Here is a 21707-nt window from a genome sequence, read left to right on the forward strand (position 1 = left end):
AAGATGCAAAAAGTCTTCATAATAAAAAAAACCCTGCCCGGAGGAGAACTTTCTTCTTGACTGCCATCAGTTAGCATTTGGCTTATGCTCTACATCATGACAGTTTATATTCTATATACATTTTCACCCTGTCTAATGCAACTGTGGATATTCTTAACCATATAAATGTCTGATCTTAGAATAATTTTAAGCTCTTAGCCTTAATGATGTCTTGTAGCAGTGAGTTCCACCGGTTAATTGTGTTATGATTAAAAAATAATCATTGTTTAAAAGTAATTGGATATCCCTGGTCTTAGTAGTGGACTTGGACCACTGAGCTGCCCCTGCTTGGGGGTTTTCATCAAAACATCTGCAAAATGTGTAGACATGGCCGTCGACCATCCTCCCTCCTGCCATGGAGCAGTGCTCCAATGTGGGCAAGTTGCACGTGGCCTCTCCATGCAGACTGTCCTTGACTGTCTCTACACCAGCAGGACTTTGGCATCTCTGCTGCTTTTTGGGTCTTATGTGTGTAAATTCTGGTCAGTGTGTGGTGTACGGTGCACCGATCCACCAAGCTTGTGTGGGTTACAGCCCCCAGCTACAGAGCCTGGATTTTTAGCTGCAGCTGTAGCGACTGATGCTTTTGGCTTTGGAGGTTCCCAGTACAACCTGTGGTGCATGGGCCAAAATTACCGTCCTTATGTGCTCACTTAAGGGATTTGCCCCTAAGTTTAATATGGCTCTTTGGTGCGTTTTGCAGCACTTTGTTTGGAATGATCCATAGTATAGAATAGTGGTTCCCAAACATTTTCCCCCAAGGACCCCTTTGGCATCTCTGACTTACAATCCCAGGCCCCTTTCATTTGCGGTACTCCCAGAATGCGCCTGCCAGCGTGGGAACGCCCCTGCCAACATGACCTTTCATGCATGGAGCATGCAAGCTCATGCTGTGCCAAAGACACCATTTTTAGAACAAAATGGCACCCTCTATGCAGCAAAAGTGCCGGAACACTGTTCTGGCACATTCCAGCCCGGGCTTATGGGACGGACCCGCCCCCCTCAACCTCCTCTGCCCCGTAGCCCATGGCGTGTCTCCACAGGGACTCCACATTGGGAATCATTGGTATGGAAAGTGACCGGTAGTAATTGTGTGCCATTCTCCTAACATTATTATGCAACTTTTGCAAACAAAGTTGCTGAGTCACCCTTTGGGCCCCATGAAGCCTGTGACCAAGCACCATATTGTGTATTAAGGGAATAAGGCTTCTCTCCCCCCATGGTGATTTTACTATGAGGTATTTGTTGCATTATGAAGCACCGGAGTTTGCGGTGGCATTGTTTATTCAGATGATGCTTAGGTCAGTGTTTCAGATCCAGCTGCCAGACAGAATAGAATGGTGCAACACAGTCTGCTTGTCAGAGATAAACGTTGCATCTCAGGTACCAGTGAGTTACATTCACACTTCAGAAAGATTGAGATTTTGCTCTGGGTTGGTCACGTTAGAGAAAGTCACTTAAAGTACCTTTCGTTCTTTTGGATAGAATTCCCGATGTTCCTCCCTCTGTGGAAAGGATGGTGATGGGGAGAATTATTCTTCATATCACTTTGAAACACACACACACGCCCCAGAATAAAGTCGTAGTTTAAGGACCAGCACTAAACTATACTCCTCTTAGGGGCACTTTGGTGTAGAAATGGCTATTATACTGTTGTTACTTTTGAGGGGGACTATTAAACAGCATGCTGTCTAAAGATAACCTATGGTCTCAAAGAACAAAAATAACAGCTAGAAAGTCTAAGGCAGAAGTTCTCAAAGTGTGGTCTACCGAGCATTTGCTGCTGCTAGGTGATATGACGTTGGCACCTTTCCTTTTGTTCCAACTACTGCTGATTCTTCATTGTAAATAAGACTGGATGCCAGCAGAAATGGCTGGGAACATGGAGTGGAGCCAGGCAACTGGGGGCTACTGCTGCATAGGAAAGGCTATGCGAACCACCCGCACACACCAAACCCAGCATTCAGACTCTTACATTACAGGATGTTGCCAGAGATATCTGGAGCCGCTAGTGGGAAAGGAGTGTCCCCAGGAGTAGGGGAAAAGAGGGATAGGTGGCTGGGCACCATGCAGGGGAACAAAGGAGAGAAAGGAATAGAGCGGATGGGAGGAAGAGATTCAGTGCCCAATTCTGCATCCATTGAAGTAACCTGGAGTGTTCCCACTGACTTCAGTGAGTGCTGGGCCAGGCTTCAAAAGCAGAGGGAAAGGAGGCAGTGTGGGATTGTTTGCTCCCTCACCCCACTCACAGACACAGCACTTACTTATTTAAAGTAAGTTAAAAATGCCTGAATTCTTCCTAATAACTGTCCATGGTAGCAGTTGCTGCTGTTGCCCCGGGAGGTTGGTAGAAGAGGCAGTGGTTGAGATGATCTTTCTTTCGAGTAGTCATGCTGTGAAACTCTCTGAGAACCCCTGCTCATTTAGCTCAGTTCAGTATAGCACAAGTACATTGTTCTAGCTGGGCCTGTCTGAGGATGATTGACGTTGGAGGTGTCAAACTGCTAGTTGTGCTGTCAAATATATGCTGCGTCCATGCAGGCAAATACAGCCTGTTTGGAATCCTAGGCTGCAAATAGCACAGAAGGGAGAGTCATTCCTCAGTTCAGCAGTTTAATGCTCTTGCATGACTTCATTGAAACTGAGAACCTTTCACAAGTAAGGAAATGCAGATCTCAGCTCCCATCTTATTCTGTTCACTCCATTTGAGGAGCAACCTCCTGCACTGCTTTGGGCCATGTACCTGGTATGGCAACTTTTCCAAATATAACTGCCTATTAGGGGGTTGCCAGTGTACCAACAAGGTAACCAGTCAATTTACAGCAAGATTAGGTGATGCAAGGAAGCATGCTATGGGATCCTACATGTTGGACAGCTCTAAGATGGCATGCTAGGGTAATATTTAGTATAATGGCGAAAGGATGGGAGCATTATCCATCTAAATTAAATGACTCCTTGTTCTTCAGCTTTGATTATAAATGGAATGAATGACTAATAGAAGTGTAAAATAAATTTCTAGGAAACGTGTAAGCCTAAAATATGTTCCTTGGTATCTTTTAGTTGGCTGGGTATTTCCTTTCCTTACTTTCTTCTCCAACCCAAAAGCCCTTTCCTTGTGCTTCTGTCAGGAAGGTCCTTATTCTCAGCTGATCTGTTAAAAAAGAACGAAGTACAGTGTTGGGTGTTGTCCAATGTCGTTCTTTCTTCATGCAAATTAAGCCTCCGACACCATTATATCATCTTTTGTTGACTATTGAGCCTGCAAAGAAATGGACTGAAGTTTAATATGTTCCATTACCAAACTGTAAAATGCAATGTGTAGATCTTACTTAGATTCCATGTTGTTTGCACTTCCTTTTAATAATTGTGATTACCGCAGAGGATTTACAGACACACAGGCACAGCTGAAAGGAAGAACGAGTACACTTCAGATAGCATATTTTTGTTGGGGGCTGTATGTGATCTCACAGTCATCTCTCCTGACCTTCATTCTTACCTTATATGGACTGTGTTGCGCATTGTGTTTTGGCTGGTAGCAGAGCAACTAAGATGGTAATATGCACATGCAATATTCCCCCTGTTATCCTCCTTCAGGCCCCCATTGAGCAAAGTACTTAAGCATGTGCCTGATTTCAGATTATTTCAGTGGGTCTGTTCAGGTGCTTAAAGTTAAATGCATATTTAAATACTTTGTTGAATCAAGGCCTTCTAGGTACTGGGTGCTCTTCTTCCTCTGTGCAAACCTAAAGGATGTTAGTGCACTTTTCACTGCTGGCAACGTATTCCTTGCCGAGTGCATGTGCTGACTCTTAATAAAGGGTGAAATCCTGACCCCATTAAAATCAGTGGCAAAACTCCCATTGACTTCAGTGGGGCCCCGATTTTATCCCTGGTCTTGTGCTGCTACTTTACTTCTGTGTTAGCGAATGGTGTATTTTTCTTCAGGCTGTGAGTTGTCACTTTGCATACCCAAGTCGGCATTGTTACCATATGAACATCAGCTGCCATACAACACTTGGCAGGAAAACATTGTTTTCCTTGGGAAGTGCAAATAAGATACTGCCTGCCCACGACATTTTGAATAAGGTTCAGCACATCCTCAGCTTGATGAGATATATGACCTGGTTTTCTGTTATCTGCAGATATCTGCATCCCCTTGGAGCCTTGAAGGGAATGTATGCTGAGATTTTATTCTGATTAAGCATGCCATTTCTTTCCTGCAAATAACACACAGAACTTCTCAGAGCCTATGAGCCTCTTTTAAAAAGTGAGTTCCTTTTGAAAATGGAATGTTTTGCTCATGAAACAGGCCATATTGACTACCCTGGAGAATGGCATCATTTATCTACATTACAGCCCCAGGCCTGGCTAACCACTTGCAAGCTTCTCCATAGTGTCCCACCCATGGCCTGGAAAGACCACCCTCAGGAATTAGATGGGGTTCAGAAATTGTGTCCCTACATTATTTGACTACTCTGAGTCTGCTAATAAAAGTGCCAGTTGCAATGACTGAGGTCCCAATCTTATAAGCCACGGAACAGCCTTCAAATGGCAATGATTTTTGGTTGCTATCAACCTATGATGTATTTTTGATCTGGTCACTTATAGGCAGAAAATTTCATATCCTATTACCAATCTCTTGAACCACCTGTGTCATCCAACAAGTTAAGGCCAATATTTCCAGACTAGGGTGTCTAAAGATTCAGCACCTAATTTTCAGACATGCTGAATCCCAACAGCTTCATTGACATCTCTTGGAGCTGAAGATACTCATTGCTTCTGAAAATCTGGCCATTTAAATCAGTGTGGAAATACGCAATCAGTTGCCTAGCATCTGAGTTTGAAAATGTTGAACCAAGCTTTTACAAGGCGGCAGCTTACTGTACTATGGAATGAATATAGAAATGAGTCCACCACCTCTGCATTAACACAGGTAACATAACCGGGTGATAGAACAAAAAAATGGAGGTTGCTTTTCCCTGGTGGCATGAATGAACAGAAGTTCCTGTTTTGGGTATGTGGCCCAACGAAATTTTAATGTCCTGTTGTGAAGCCTTTTGTGAGGTTTTTAAGACTATTCGGAATTGGGTTTAGTTCATAATAAATCTTGTTCAGTGTTTATATTAACAAACAAATTGATAGTGTCAGTAAAGTGCATCAGTATGCTTGTTGCATTTTTTCTTTGCAAAAAAGTATTAGTGTAACGACTTCTTGGTGAGAAAAGTAAACAGCAGAGCAATCACATTTTCAGTTAGTGTTTTCATTTAAGATCTCTATCTTTATGATGGGTATATGTTTTTGAATATTAGTAATAAATATGACATGTATTCTATAATACACAGAATATAGACCTTTATAGAGAATCAGAAAACTCATTGAGATAAATTAATCAAAGTGGGAGTTCCTCTTTAAATAAGAAACTTTTTTCCTCCCCTCAGTTAAATGTATCCTATTACTCTGACACTGTCAAACCTCCTACCAAACAACCATGACTTCTTATCCTGCCTTCATTCCATCTGTTTGGAAATGGCCTTAAATAGCTACTAATGCCGCTCTTTTAGGGCCAAATCGAGCACCTGTTTAGCTCCAATCCAGAAAACACTTAAGTACATACTTAAGTCCACCCCTTTTCAGGACAGCGCTTTAAGGATGTGCTTAAAGTTTGCCAGGGACGCTTTCCTTAATTGAGACTTTACTGTGTGCATCGTACGTACTGCGAAAAGGAGTCCTATTCAATGAAGCTACTCACAGTAGAAACCATTAACTGTAATAGGAAGCGTTTGCAGGATCCAGCCCTTCTAATTTAATTTGTTTAAAAGAGAAAGTGTAATTATTACAAGTATAAAGGTTACTGAATTATTTATACTAATGGTAGTTTTTGTTTTATAGCCGAACTCTTCATGGAACAGCGGCGTCTCAAAGAAGCAGGCTTTTGTATCCAGGAGGCAGCTAGCCTTTTCCCCACATCTCACACTGTGCTGTACATGCGTGGGAGGCTTGCAGAGATGAAAGGCAGTTTGGAGGAGGCTAAGCAATTGTATGATGAGGCACTCACAGTGAATCCAGCTGGCGTGGAAATTATGCACAGCCTGGTGAGTTTTCAGGGGCTCAGCTTCATTATGGTATTTATGCTCCTGATTAGCTGTAATAAGAGGGGAAGGGTCTGACGGTAGCAGTGGATGCCATTGTCTCCCTAATGGAGAGGGTGAGTTACTTTATTCCAAGAATCATTCGGGTAGTTTGAACCTCCTAATTCAGGATTGGATTGAACGTCTTTAACTAATTAGCACTTGTATCAGAAGTAAATATTTTAATTGTTGCGACATTGATAGTTTTGGAAGCGTATTTACTGCTTTATCATGATCTTCGATGTGCTTCCCACTAACAGCCATGCATTTTTATTAAGCAGTGCACTTACATTTGAAAATATGGTTTGAAGTGAATGTTTGCAGATACATGTAAAATGTTTATAAATCTTCTGGTGGGTTTTTGTGTCTACCCAAAACTGAACCCATCTATGGTCTTTAAGGTAAAATTCCCCATTTACAGCCTTGAATAGGATTTTAGTGGTGCATAGGCCCTATTTTAGACCTTTGCACAAGGGTAAATGTCACCCTTTGATTTTTTTGGAGAGCTGCAAGCTAGGGGATATTTTTGTTCTTCATCATCATCGCAGAAACAAAAATCTGTATGTACTCAGCCTGTAGCTTTCAGACCGTGGTCCTTAGAGAACTTCCTGGTGGAGCACAGGGCCACACGTAATAGTGGTGAAATATTTGTCAGCCTTTAATCAGAGATGCTTTGTGCTAATTGTAGCACTCCCCAGGCCTCTTTGGCATTTTCTGATCCTCTTTTTTTTAAAATTACTCTGTACTCCATGTGACTGCTTTGTGTCTTTCTTTGTTGGCTATTTTGTCTTTCTGTAGCATAGATTAATAGACTATAAGGTCAGAAGGGACCATTATGATCATCTAGTCTGACCTGCACAATGCAGGCCACAGAACCTCACCCACCCGCTCCTGTAATAGACCCCTAACCTATGACTGAGTTACTGAAGTCCTCGAATAATGGTTTAAAGACTTCAAGGTTCAGTGAAGCCACCAGCAAGTGACCTGTGCCCCATGCTGCAGAGGAAGGCAAAAAAACCTAGGGCCTCTGCCAATCTGCCCTGAGGGAAAATTCCTTCCTGACCCCAAATATGGCAATCAGCTAAACCAGCGGTTCTCAACTGGTGGTACGCGTACCACCGGTGGTACTTACCGGAAGGCTGGGTGGTACGCGCGCCGCTGAATCCGCAGCCGCCGGAAGGGCCCTTCCACCCGCCCGTGCGAAACCGTGCCGCCGAAAATGGGGAAACGGCGGAAGGGTTTCGGCGGCGGGTATTGTTTCCGCCATGAAACCCCGCCGCAAATCCCTCCCACCGCTGCTGCGAAACCCCGCCGCAAGTCCCCTCCCTTTTTTTTCCCGAGTGGTACTCGGGTCGGGTACAGTCGGGTCAAGTGGTACTTGACCTGACTGTACCGGGCCCAAGTGGTACTCGGGGAAAAAAAGGTTGAGAACCGCTGAGCTAAACCCTAAACATGTAGGTAAGACTCATCAGCCAGACACCCGGAAAGAATTCTTTCTAGTAACTCATAAGCCACCCCATCTAACATCCCATCACAGGCCATTGGGCATATTTACTTCTAGTAGTCAAAAGATCAGCTAATTGCCAAATTAGGCTGTTCCATCATACCAGCCCCTCCATAAACTTATCAAGCTCAGTCTTGAAGCCATCTAGGTTTCTTGCCCCTTCCCCTCCCCCACTGCTTCCCTGGAAGGCTGTTCCTGCATGTCACTCTTCCGATGGTTAGAAACTTCTGTCTAATTTGAAGTCTAAGCTTTCTGATGGCCAGTTTATATACATTTGTTCTTGTGTCCACATTGGTGCGGAACTTCAATTCAACTATGATCAAATCTGTGGGTGACTACAAAACTGAAGAAGCAGCAAACACACAAGCTGACAAAACCAAACTGAAAAGATAACTGGGGAAATAAGAACAGTGGGAGCTGCAGGCAACAAAAGAGATATGGTAATAATGAATAATCAGTGTAAAGCCCTAATTGCACAACTAGGAAACAAACAGCTACAGTATAGCTTATAGGGAGAAGATGATAAAGCAGCTACCCTATCACTCCAAGTTTATATCCTTGATGCTGTTGTGATGTGACTTTTTCAGATAACTATATTCTTAGGTTGCTGCAGTGAACCTATGGGTTCTAGATTGAGAGGTAAGGAGGGGGAGGTCCTGCACAATAGAATCTCTCTTGGTTAATGATCACAATGTGAAATACATGGTCAATGCTGTACTAGATCAGTCTGTGCACCTGAAAGGAGACCATAGTAAAGGACAGTTTTTCTTCTGTTAGTGTCATGAATGCAGAAAAATCACAAATGTAGAAACATTAATCAGTTTATAGCTACCAATAGCTTTCATTATTGTATTGTATTATAAGCAGGTTGATAGCACCACCTACAATTAAGATTCCCCAGTACTTCCTATTATAAGAGCTTGTTTTCAGTTGCTTGTAATTAGAGATTGTGATTTTTGGTTTGAACTGGATAAATTACACTTTTATAGAAAAAAAATTAAATTTGTGTATATGCAATAAACACCAGAAATGGTTATTTCTATCTAAGGGCTTTCTACACAGAGCAGTGATGCAGACTACGGGGTGATTTGTAAAGTGCAATAATGTGTTATGTCTTAATTGGTCCATAAAGACCCTGTTGGTTGCATTAAGGTTCCCTAATGCTGTGTGAAACTGTACTATGTAAAAGCACACTAGGGAACATTACAGAGATTACACGTTACAGGATGAACAAGGAGAAACCCCCAAAACTCCTGATTTTTGATCATTTACATAAAACTAAAAAATTGCTAAAAATAAATAAACCCCCAAAAGTGAAATTTAATAAACCCACCAAAACAGAAGTTCTGCTTATAACTTTATCAAACTTTAACCATTTGGGCTGAAATTTTCTATGCCAGGTGTCTCCCCCAGGCAGAATTTTTTAGAAAATATTAGCCAAAATGGTTCAGCCATTTCTCAGAACAAAACTAGGGTTAAAACACCATTTCTTTACTTATGTTAAAAAATTCTGGTGATCTTTTCTTTGAGACTCTCTAATACCCCCGTGCTTGAAATTTGGCAAGAGTGTGGTCTTTATATCAAGCATGTCTCTTTGCCATCTGTGTAAAAATCCACCCAAATTTGATCGAGCGAAAAGCCTTTGAAGAATCTCAGTTTGCACATCCCCATTAAGGACTTCATAGAGTTTAGCTGCTAAAATCTCCAAAGGTTCCACGCACACTTGAGCATGCTCCAGCCCCTTACAACTCCTGTAAGGCGACAGGGATGAAATCAAACTTTCCCTGTAATTGCTGCTCTGGTCTGGGATGAGACCGGACCCCCATAACTGTGAGCAAGGAGCCTGTATCTCCTATGCTGTCAGTGACTCCCCAGCTGACACCAGGCAGAGCAAAGGAAGATGATGCCTGATTTGAATGAAGAAGGGACAAAAAGCCAGACTGGGAGAAAGCAAAAGAATAGATTGGAACAAGGAGTCTGGTGGGGGGAGGAGAGAAACTGTGACTGGGAGTTGGGGTGGGGGGTTGTGGAGCAAAGAGGCTGGGACTGGTTGGGTAGAGAGGCTGGGTTTGGGAGCTGGTGAGGGAAATGGTGGAGAGACCGGGAGTCAGTTGGCTGATGCGGGAGGGAAGGCAGATTTGACAAGGAGCTTGGGTTTGGGGGTAGAGCTAGGACTGACTGTCCAAGACACTGGGGCAAGTAGCTGGGGAGAAGATTGAAATTGGCTGAGGAACCAGGAAGGGAGAGTGGGATTGAACATCTGTGGTGGGGAGGGAAGAGACAAGGAGCCGGGAGGGGAGAATTGGAACTGGCTGGAAGTAGGGACTGGGACTGATTGTGGGGAGGGGGACTGGGACTCAGGCCATGAGCCTAGAAGGGGACAGTAGGACTGGGATGAGAAGTCTGGTGAGTGGAGACTGGGGCTGGGCAGGCAAGCAGAATGGTACTGGGACAAGGTGCCAGGGATGGAGAAGTGACAGGACTGGGAAAGGGATAGGTTGGCGAGACCAGGACAGAAGGGGTCAAGTTTGGGGAGAATGGGCAGGAGAGAGTCTGTGCCTGGAGCACTCATGTGATGCTAGGTTCTTCAGTCTAGCAGACAAAGGTATAACAAGATTCAAGGCCTGGAAGTTGAAGTTAGATAAATTGCCCATGCAACCTTACTTTATCCCCCATGAATCTGATAGTCTCTAATTACATGACCATCTACTATTTTTTCACAGGATCCCTGCCTCATTCAGTGCACAGGACAGACCTACTCTGGGGATGAATTGGGGTTGTGTAGGGAAGGAGGCTGTTGTCTGTAGGGCCCCCGCTTCATTTGTAGCAGAAGTTGAAAGGTGTGCAGTGAATGAGGCCAGAGATTGCAGGAAGAGAAAGGAAGATCTCGTGGTTAAGGCAGTTGAATGCTGCCCTGTAGAACTGAATCTGTTGCTGTCTCTGCCACAGAGTTACTGTGGGACACTAGGCAAGTCACTTAAACTGTTCAAAGGTGGCCAATTGAATGTTCCTCATTTTCTGGGTGCCTGTCTTGAGACCCTGGTGTCCAATTTGCAGAAGTGCTGAACACTCACAGTGGCACCTGAAGTCAGTTGGGGCTGTGTGCTTTGAACATATGAGGTGCTACATAATACTAAGTACTCTGAAAAATCAGGCCTCAGGTGTCTCAGATTGGACACCCAAAATGAGTGGATACTTTTTGCTTTAATCTCTCTCTTTTCGTCAGTTCAACATCCGTAAAATGGGGGTAACAATAATCCTTCATCTCTCAGAGGACTTGTGAAAATAAATAAATTAATGATTGTGAAGCACTCGGATATGGTAGTGATGAGCGCCATAAAAAAGCCCATGAGGAACTTAATCTCTCTTCAGAGCAGAGTTTGAATAGCATGCAGCAAATAAGGCCTGGGGCCACCCATTGAGTAATGAGGATAGAATATTTAATAGTTTATCATTCAAACAAGCACTGTCCATCCTGCGCACTGGATGAGGCAGGGATCCTGTGGAAAAAATAGTATGTGATCATGTCATTAAAGCCTGTATTATAATCTCTTGATGTCTTCGATTCAAGCCTGGATGCCTTTATGGAATATATGCTTTAGCCAAACACAAGTCACTGGCTCAGTACAGGTATCATTTAATAGCCTGTGATTTACAGGATGTCAGACTAGATGATCTGATGGTCCCTTCTGACCTTAAAATTTATAAAACTATGAAATCCATATGCACATGGAGGCTGAATTAAGATTTAACCTTAAGACAACTTTAATTCCGGCAATTCCAAACTTTTGAATGCTTGACTTTGGAACTTCAATAATATTAACGTAGTTTTTTGGGTGTAGTAATATAAATGTTGGACTCGTTAGGAAAAAAAAAAGTTGATATAAAAGCACCTTCTCCGCCTATAGGAGTTATTGTTTGACATAGTACATTTGCCATCCATCCAATTGACCTAGTCAGTTTTCAGAGAAAATTCTATTGTAGACGGCGCTGATTGTCCCGAGGGTATCAGCACCAATTAGTGAAGTAGTCATGCCTCTCCCCTCAGGCTGTCAGAACTAGGTTGTTAAGTCTATATTTGGAAAATTCCAGTGTGAATAGCATTGCTGTTTTAAAATTGAGGGCACAAATCTGGCAATGAATGAGTCTGTCAGCTTATCGATAACTTCACTTGTAGACAAGGGCAAAGCTAAAATAGTTAAACAAACGGGCTCTTTCTTCACCTAACTGGAAACACTTGTGACTCTAGGTGTTACAGGAGAGTGTTCTAGCTTGTGTTCTTTCCACACTGAACTGAGCTGTTCAGTGCACATTGTCACTCTGCAGAAGTGCAGCACAAGTGCAATGTGCAGCAGGTGTACATGCAGTATACCTACTGGAGTAGATTGTAATGTAATACATTGTAAGCTCCTGAGAGCCTTGACTGTCTTCGTTATGTGTCTTGTACAGCAACAAGTAAGTACACCACAGACATTTCAGAAATGCTTAATAATAATTATGTTGTTTTCATGCCAGGACTTGTACTTCATAGGCAATGCCACAGAATCCCCAAGCCTTTGCTACAAAGCGATATCTGGGGCTTTTTTCAAATACAAATTAATGGCAGTAAAATTAATCTAAAAAAGTAATTTTGGTTATATTTTACTGTTTTAACATGAAAAATACTTAGGGTCAGGTTATGGAACCCCTTCTCCCATTGATGAACACTTGTACTCACTCAAGTAGTCCCCCCAAAGTCTATAGAACTACTTCTTTGAGTAACTGCTCAACAATGAAGGTAAGTGATTCACAGTCTGGCCCTTTAAAACCATCTGAACTGAAGGTCTTTTCATTTTTCGGGTAGTATGGATGGGGGTAAAGCTGCTCCACATTCCTCCTCATTTTCCCCTTTCATTCAGTCCTCTCTCCTCCAATGCCCCATGCTGGGACCAACCATTTCTCATGGCCTGTATGGTCTAGACTATGCTCCCTCTGGAGCTTGCCTGTGGAACCCCTAGGCTGGCCAGAGGAGGTGACTTGAAAGGATTATGAATTGCTTTCTTTCCCCATCCTTCTCCCTGGGACTGATGAGACAGCCTTCACTGAGCATGCAGCTCTTTTGGCATCTAACCCACATCTCCGTGCATTGCACTATCACTGGGCAGTCAAACTCAGTGATAACTAATGATCATTTCCTCTAGTATATGGCCAATAAAATTGTGTAGAAGGAACTCCATGATGATGATAATGGACCAGTTTTGTACTGACATATACTCTAATATGTCAATGAAAATGGCAGAATTTGGACCCATGAGCAGATGCAGCTTCCTTCTGGTTGAAGTACAGGCCATCTAACCTTTATTGCCCCTCAGATAAGAAATTAAAATGTACCACATTTCATTTAGCAATATGGTTCCTTTGATTCTGAAAAAATCAATGTCCAGCACGAGGGAGAGGATTCAGATCCGGACGATCCATAAATAATATTGCAAGCTAAACTAAAAGGTGCATTGTGATATTCAAAAGACTCCTGCCCAACCTGCATCACACACCATTTTGCTGAATTTGATCAATTTACATCATGCTTTAGTTCAGGAAGGGAGAAAGAGAATCATGCATGTAAAAGATAAGTAAATGGGCACCGATGTTGCTGACGTCAAGCAGGATAAAAAAATTTGAAATATTTACTCGACTCATAGTTGGGTTTTATTGATTCCACTGAAGGATTGTAATGATTCCTGGCTTCTCTTGAAGCCTGGAGCAAGGATGATAAGGATGTTATCAGAAAGCTGTATAGTTTTCTGGCTGCTTTCACCACATAATCCCTGTGTTTATTTATTTATTTATTTATTTATTTATTTGTAAAGATTAATACTGAAAACAATCCTTATCAGATATTCCTCTATTCTGTTGCGGGTGTGTGAACACATGGAAATAATAAGCTAGTTATGAAAATTTGTTTGATCCAATTCACAGAGAAGTTCTATAGAATATGACTTTTATATAAATACTGGATGTACTAGCACTTGAGTACAATAATTTGAGAATTCTATCATTTTCTGGAGAGACAGCCAAATATATTTAGAGGTCTAGATTGGCACCCATCACAAAGAAGCCTGAGTAAGATCATTCTACCCCAAATCAATAGAACCTTTTGTTTGGTACTACAAAACCCCCATTCCCTCTTGTAAAATCACTTGAGTGTGACCAAACAAATAGACTTTACACTGTGCTCTGAAGGTCACCAAACTCTGGCTCTTGTGGACTGTCATAGGCTCAGGCCATCTACCAAGAATGCCGTGCAATTGTCCATGGGAAGTTCAAACCCTGGAACTGGTTTGAGTGACATCAAGAGCAATCGAGCACCTGTGGTGGAATGTATATAGGAAGCTGTGTGTTCTATATCTATCTAAGGATCCGTGTCCTTAGTCTTGAAATTGTTAGTGTGATTGGAGACTGAGGAGTAATGGAAAGTGAAACTCACTCAACTGCACATGGCTACCCAATAAATACCCCACCTCTGTTTGTTTATATCAAGGACAATCATCTTGAACAAAGACACCTACAGTAAATTCCGTTATGGAAAATACTTACAGATCCTCTTGCTGCTGAAAAGCTTCTGGTTGCATCATTATAGCCCATACGTGAAAGCTGATTATGGAAGTATAATGTCTTCACTTCCTACTCGTTTGGGTGTTGCACCTTTTCTCCCCATTCCTGGTTCTCCACTGACTAGAAGAATTTAGGCTTAATTTAGCCTATAGAAGAGTTGTTGAAGGTCTTTTATACTGATTAGTTGTTTAAAAAAGATATTAAGGGAAATTAGAAGTCGTATGGGGCATAAGACGGTGCAGAATTTGGCCCAAAGGAGACAATTTACCTCCAAAAAAATCACTTTAATATAACTGAACACTTCTGAGAAGTGGTGAGCTCCTGGTACAGCATGTTAAAACATCAGTTATTTCAGCTGTTGTGAGAGTGGTCACTTTGGTGTTTTGTCATCCCATTTTTTCTTGTATTTTGTACGGACGACAATTTTGGATTTTCATACAAGTTCTAGAAGAGACTCTGTGCAGTGCTAGAAGTGACCCTGAGTCTCTTTACCAACACACCTTAATATGAGGTTAACAACAAAACGTATTATGCAGGTATTCTTGGCAATGAATCTCTTATGAAGTAACAGCTTTAGAGAAGACATTTTAGAGTACTCAAAGATGCCTAAAACCCACTGTCCTTTATCCCTCTATTTCCTGCCGCTGCTGTAATGCTCAAAAGTAGCTAATGTACACTTGAGTGTAAATGTTTGTCTTTTTTTAAAGTTTGATACAGAACTGATTAGAATGCCAGAGCCATATTTTCATCCCTTTGTCTCTCTAAGGCTGCATCTATGCTAGATGGTCAGCTGCACATAGCTCTGGTGAATCGTGTGGTTGCAGCAAGGATTTGAACTCTTTGCAAACACTTCTAGGGGGCGGGGGGGCTGTTCGGTTATCTTGGTTTCTTACAGGCATATCGATAAAATATTCCTGTTTAAAAAAAAAAAAAAATACCATCGTCTGTGAATATAAGACATACACACTCTCACTACTCCAGTTTGCTGTATATTTTCTTGAATTTGTTCCATTTGTGACAGCAATACCCTTTTAGCTGATTGATCGTAAAAGACCTTTTGCTGCTGATGCTAAAATGTGAACAGCTGAGTTTACAACAAGTTTTGCATGGCATTATGGTGCCCTAGACTAAGGTGTGGGTACTGGTATTGATTGGATTTAAGCATTTTTTACAAGGTTTGACATTATATGGTGCTTTGTTTAAGTCCTCTGCTCTTCCGAATTTGTTTTGCCTGCTGAATTCAAGGCAGAAGGAAAAGAGAGAACTTTTACAAGGAGACATGAACTGTTTAATTATGCCTTCATTGTCTATTTAGGATGCAATTTCACGTGCCTTTTAGCAGGAGAGTCAACCTATTGTCTCCAAACTTGCTTTCAATAGCATCAGGGTAATTTGAAGACAACAGCTTCCACTGATTAGAACATGGAAATGAATTATTTCTATTCATTTATTTCATTTTTAGTTCATGGTATGGCACATGCATCCTTGTTTTTCAAGATGCCTATTCAGATAATAAAAACATGGCTTGATTGCTTAATATTTTTGAGGATGACAAGCATTTACTTCCTTGGGGACTTGTTTCATGCTGATGTGAGGTAATCACAAAAATTATGGGGCAGATTCACAGCTGGTGTACATTACCATATTTCCATTGAAGTCAATGAAGCTCTGATAATTTACAGTAGTTGAGGATTTGCCCCATGTCTTACAATATAGAAAAGACACTAATTAAAAGCACTTTTACCTGGAAACCTGAAGATGAAATGCACTCATTTATGAAAACGGAAGACCACAGTATTCATGTTAGCTCAGTTACTACTTATCTCTGGAGCCACTGTTTAACCATGGCTCATGTTAACTTTTTCAACTCTTTTCCTTTTCCATAGGGAATTATTCCACGGTACATTTTTAATTTTCATGAAAATCCTTGTTAAGCATATTAGGTTTTTGTGGGGGGGTTCCAAGGACTCTGTCCTTGGTACCTTTCCCTTCTCCCTCGACACCTTATCTCTGGGCAATTTCATCCACAAACACAAATTCAACTCCCATTTCTATGCAGATGACTCACGGATCTAACTCTCTATCCCATATGTTTCATTCTGTTCACATTACAATCTCAGCCTCTCTCTCTAACGTCGCTGCATGGATGTCTAGCCATCAATTCAAGCTCAACATGGCTCAAACAGAACTCTTTATCTTCCTTTCCCTGCTACCTCCTTTCTTGATCATATGGACAGTATCACCATTCTACCTGTCACTCAGGCCCACAACCTGGGTGTCCTCTTCAACTCTTAGGTCTTCACATCCAGGCTATGTCTAAAGTTTTTTGCATATTCTTTCTGCATAACATCTCTAAGATACGGCCCTTTACTATCCTTCCACACAGCTAAAACTATCATCCAGGGTCTCATTATCTTGATTATTGCAACATCCTTTTCTCTGGCCTTGACAAATGCAGTCTTGCCCCGCTCATCCAGAATGCTGCTGCAAAGATCAGTTTCCTAGTCTGTCGCTTTGACCACGTCACCCCTCTCTTTGTATCCTGACAGTCGTTCCCTCTTCTCTATTATATCAAACATAAGCTGCTTGTCTTCGTTTTCAAGGCCCTTCATGACATACTCCCACACTACCATCTCTCATTCAGTATCGAAAGGTCAACTCATGATTCCAATTGATCGGTGATGTCAGCCTCAATCTCCCACTTCTTAAATTTTCAAACAAGAATCCTTGTGCTTTCTCCCATGCTGCCTCTCACGCCAGGGAGAGGCTCTCCATAAAACATCTGCAAAACTAATTCATTATCCTCCTTCAAATCTGCCCTTAAAAGTCTCCATTGCTATGAGGCCTACAAAAAATGTGACAGTTAGGCCGCTGGTGTGCCGAGACCACAGCCTATCATGCTAATCAATATTGCCTTATTATAAGAATGGCCATATTGAGTCAACCACTGGCCCATCTAGCCCAGTAACCTGTCTTCTGACAGCAGCCAGTGCCAGATGCTTCAGAGGGAATGAACAGAACAGGGCAATTATCGAGTGATCCATCCTCTGTGTTACAATCCCAGCTTCTGGCACTCAGAGTTTAAGGTTACCTAGAGCATAGGGTTGTGTCCCTGACCATCTTGGCTAATAGCCAATGATGGACCTATCCTCCATGAATTTATATAATTCTTTTTTGAACCCACTTATGCTTTTGGCCTTCACAACAACCCCTGGCAGTAAGTTCTGCAGGTTGACTGTGTGTTATGTGAAGAAGTACTTCCGTATGTTTGTTTTAAACCTGCCGCCTACTAATTTCATTGGGTGACTTGTGCTGCTTTTGTTATGTGAAGGAATTAGTAACACTTCCCTATTCATTTATCCATATAATCCATGATTTTACAGACCTCTACCATATCCCCCCTTAAGTCGTCCCTCTTCTAATCTAAACAGTCTGTCTTTTTAATCTCTGTTCATATGGAAGCTGTTCCATACCCGTAATTATTTTTGTTGCCCTTCTCTGTACCTTTTCCAATTCTAATATATCTTTTTTGAGATGTGGCAACTAGAACTGCACACAGTATTTAAGGTGTGGGCGTACCATGGATTTTTATAGTGGTGTTATGATATTTTCTGTCTTATTATCTATCCCTTTCCTAACAGTTCCTAACATTCTCTTAGCTTTTTTAACTGCCGCTGCACATTGACCAGATGTTTACAGAGATCTATCCTTGATGACTCCAAGATCTCTTTCTTGAGTGGTAAACACTAATTTAGACCCCATTATTTTGTATATATAGTTGTTTTCCAATGTGTATTACTTTGCACGTCTCAACATTTAATTTCATCTGCCATATTCTTGCCCAGATACCCAGTTTTCTGAGATTCCTTTGAAACCCTTAGTCTGTTTTGGGCATAACTATCTTGAATATTTTGTATCATCTACATATTTTGCCATCTCACTGTTCACCATCTTTTCAGATCATTTATAAATATGTTGAACAGCATAGCTCCCACTACAGATCCTTGGGGGACCCTGCTATTTACCTCTCTCCATTGTGAAAACTTGTAATGTATTCCTACCCTTTGTTTCCTATCTTTTAACCAGTTACTGATTCATGAGAGGACCTTCCTTCTTATCCCATGACTGTTTCCTCTTGGCGTGGGACTTTGTCAAAGGCTTTCTAAAAGCCCAGGTACACTATATCAACTATATCACACCCGTCCACATGCTTGTTGACTCCATCAAAAAATTCTAATAGATTGGTGAGACATGATTTCCCTTTACAAAAGCTGTGTTGACTCTTCACCAACATATCAGGTTCATCTATGTGTCTGATAATTCTGTTCTTTACTATAATTTCAACCAATTTGCCTGGTCCAGAAGTTTGGTTTAGCAATCTGTAATTGCCAGGATTGCTTCTAGAGCTTTTTTAAAAGATCAGCATTACATTAGCTATCCTCTAGTCATGTGGTACAGAGGCTGATTTAAGCGATAGATTATATACCAAAGTTAGTAGTTCTGCAATTTCATATCTGAATTCCTTCAGCTCTCTCATCTGGTCCTGATGACTTATTACTGTTTAATTTATCAATTTGTTCCAAAACCTCCTCTTAGTCTGTATACCTTTATACCTTAGTCTGGGACAGATCCCCACATTTGTCACCTAAAAAAATGGCTCATATGTAGGAATTTCCCTCACATCCTCTGCAGTGAAGACAATGGAAAGAATTCATGTAGCTTCTCCACAATGGCTTTGTCTTCCTCGAGTGTGCCTTTGGCACCTCAATCATCAGTTTTCAAAGGATGCCTTTTACTCTGTTTAGCTATGGTGGAATTTTTTTGGTATTCTTCTAGGTTGTTTTTTGGCTTTTTGGGGGGCAGGGAGGGTGGTATACATTTAACTGAACCTCTATTATTGTTTTTAAATAGTTCCATGCAGCTTGCAGGCATTTCACTCTTGTGACTGTTCCTTTTAATTTCCATTTAACCAGCTTCCTCATTTTTGTGTAGTTCTCTTTTTTAAAGTTAATGCTACTATGGTGGGTTTCTTTGGTATTTTCCTCCCTACAAGGATGTTAAATTTAATTACATTATGGTCTCTATTATTGAGCAGTTCAGCTATATTCACATCTTGAACCAGATTCTGTGCTCCATTTAGGTCTAAATCAAGAATTGCCTCTTCCCTTGTGGGTTCCAGAACAAGCTGCTCCAAGAAGCGGTCATTAATGGTGCCTAGAAATTTTATCATTGCATCCTGTCCTGAGTGAATATCAATTCTACTTTGTTAAAAAGCAACACTTTGATTCCATCTAGAATTTCCATATACAAACCTGTTTTAAAAGAAAGGAATATAAAAGGTAAAACATTTTTCTCCAGACTGTTATATTCATATTTATTAGCTACACCTTAGTAAGTCTCCATTTAATCTGTCATCTATGGTATTTCTAAGCCATTTATCACTTTGGTATCTCAGTCATTATAGTGTAATAAAATACTTGAGAACAGAAACAGATAACATAAAAAACCTCTACGTCATACAGTAATATACTTAAGACACTAGTAATAGATACCATAGCATAAGAATTTGTGAAGTCAAATGTTATTCTGATAGCTTTATCATGAAACACCGTTTTGCCACTGGCTATCCATTGGCATGTGCAGTGGCATTTCAAGAGATGGTGTGAACTAGTGCTTAGAACAAGATTATGGGAATCAGAACTCCTGGGTCCTATTCACAGCTTTGATACTGGTTTATGACCTTTGTCAAATCACCTAAAACGAGATTGTTGTTACCCCTTAAGCCGCCATGTGGATGTATGGAATCTTCCCCCTCCAGGGAGCAGAGGGACTGCTGCTGAGTTGATCTGTATTGAAAGCAATTAATTGAAAAGGGTTCGAAGTAGGTAGAGCCATGGCTCTGACTATCCTACACATAGACCAGCTGTGCTGCCATCTGGGATGTGACTATATGCCACCATTTATCTCTGAACCTCTTTAAAATGGAGCTGATACTAATAATATGGAGGTTGTGAAGCTCAGTTAATATCTGTACAATGCTGTTGAACGATGGACACTATGTAAGTGCAGACTATTACTATCATTATCTGTCTTGTATCCTATGCTATTGTTTTCATTTCTGCTTTTGGACCATAAACCCTTTTGGGCAAGACCTATTATTATTTAGCACAGATCTGCTGTACAGTTCTGAGAACACTTATGGCACTGTTTAGATAATAATGATTATTATTATTAAAGCATTATTCTAGTGGAAGAGGGAACCAAGAGGTTGATATGTGAATTTCTCCTTCCCACAAAAATTTGTTCTCATCAGAGGAGTCTTTCCTACCTCTACTGCTGTGACATGCCATCCATTCTATTGATAAATTGTTACTGCAGTGCTTTGAGGGACAGGGGAAGCAGAAACAGATGTAAATCTGAAGGCTTTATAGCACAGCCCTCTTTTATTCTGGGCATAAGGCATGCCAAGGCCTGGAAAAAATAGCTCTTGCCTCCTTGCAAAGAAAAGAGTTGCATCCTCTTGGCAATAACACTGCATTTATCCTTTTGTTCTGTAAATTTTGTGCAAACAAAATCTTTGTGCCAGGAGAGTTCTGCAGCATTCCATGAAGCACTGTCTTTAATTTTAAGAAAGATGCCAGAGATAGAAGTAGAAAGAGCTTTACAACAGGCACTTAGTCATTCATTACAAGACTTTCCAAAAATGGAGCAACCTTGAAGAAAGCATATTACATTTTTTAAAAATTTAAGTAATATTACTGGAGATTCTAGAAACCCTAAGGAAGACAAGTGTTGTCTTCTGTGACTCAGGTTGGAGAACCAGGTCTGAGATTTTTAGATCTTCTTAATATAGAGTGTGCAATCATAAAGGGATGGATCAGGAAACAGTTAGCCAGATCCTAGCCCCTAAAAGGGTAGATTTGTGCTACTTTGGTAGTGTAGTCTTTAAATCAGCTTAATCCACTATATAGGTGTTCCCCTGCTGTTGGGAAATCCCCTGTCCCTATGCTCACTCTGGCAAAATGTGTTGAGAGTGCTTAGGAAATCACAGGAACAACACTGTGATCCACACAGCCTGAGTTCGGTGCCTAAGTCTCAATACAATAAATGGAAAAGATAGGTGCCTAAGATCTCAATCCACAAAAGCTAGCACACAAAGCAGGGAGCAGCCTAAGTTAGCCAGTGAGATATGGATCAGAAGGGTGTGTCCTAACCCCTGCTCCTCTCAGCGATAGCTGCCTAAGTCGAGGCTGCAGAGAGGTGCCAATCTCTGCTTGCAATCCACAACCAGAAACCCCTGGAGTCTGGTGAGTTAGGCATCTAAGTCATGTCTTGTGAGAATGAGTGAGGCACCTGCCCCACTGCACAGAAAACAGCTGGTGGTTGCCCAACTTATAACTTTTAGAGCACTCACCTGGGATGTGGGAGACCACATTCAAATCCCC

The 21707-nt window shown here is 41.5% G+C and overlaps 1 protein-coding gene across 3 annotated transcripts in view; it reads left to right on the plus strand.

Moving 5' to 3' along the window:
- Positions 1–21707, plus strand: part of TTC7A (tetratricopeptide repeat domain 7A) — a 240412-nt gene that overhangs the window by 184411 nt on the left and 34294 nt on the right. For 2 of the 3 annotated variants that reach the window (XM_067565099.1, XM_067565101.1), the window contains one exon: positions 5929–6131. In XM_067565099.1, coding sequence (XP_067421200.1) covers positions 5929–6131 — 203 coding nt within the window. Of the gene's footprint in view, positions 1–4181; positions 4297–5928; positions 6132–21707 lie in introns of those variants that run through there. The other variant, XM_067565100.1, reaches the window with a different exon arrangement.

The sequence above is a fragment of the Emydura macquarii genome, unplaced genomic scaffold (assembly GCF_026122565.2).
Source record: "Emydura macquarii macquarii isolate MOO-44397 ecotype Brisbane River unplaced genomic scaffold, CSIRO-AGI_Emac_v2 contig_2676, whole genome shotgun sequence".
In the NCBI taxonomy this organism is placed as follows: Eukaryota; Metazoa; Chordata; order Testudines; family Chelidae; genus Emydura; species Emydura macquarii.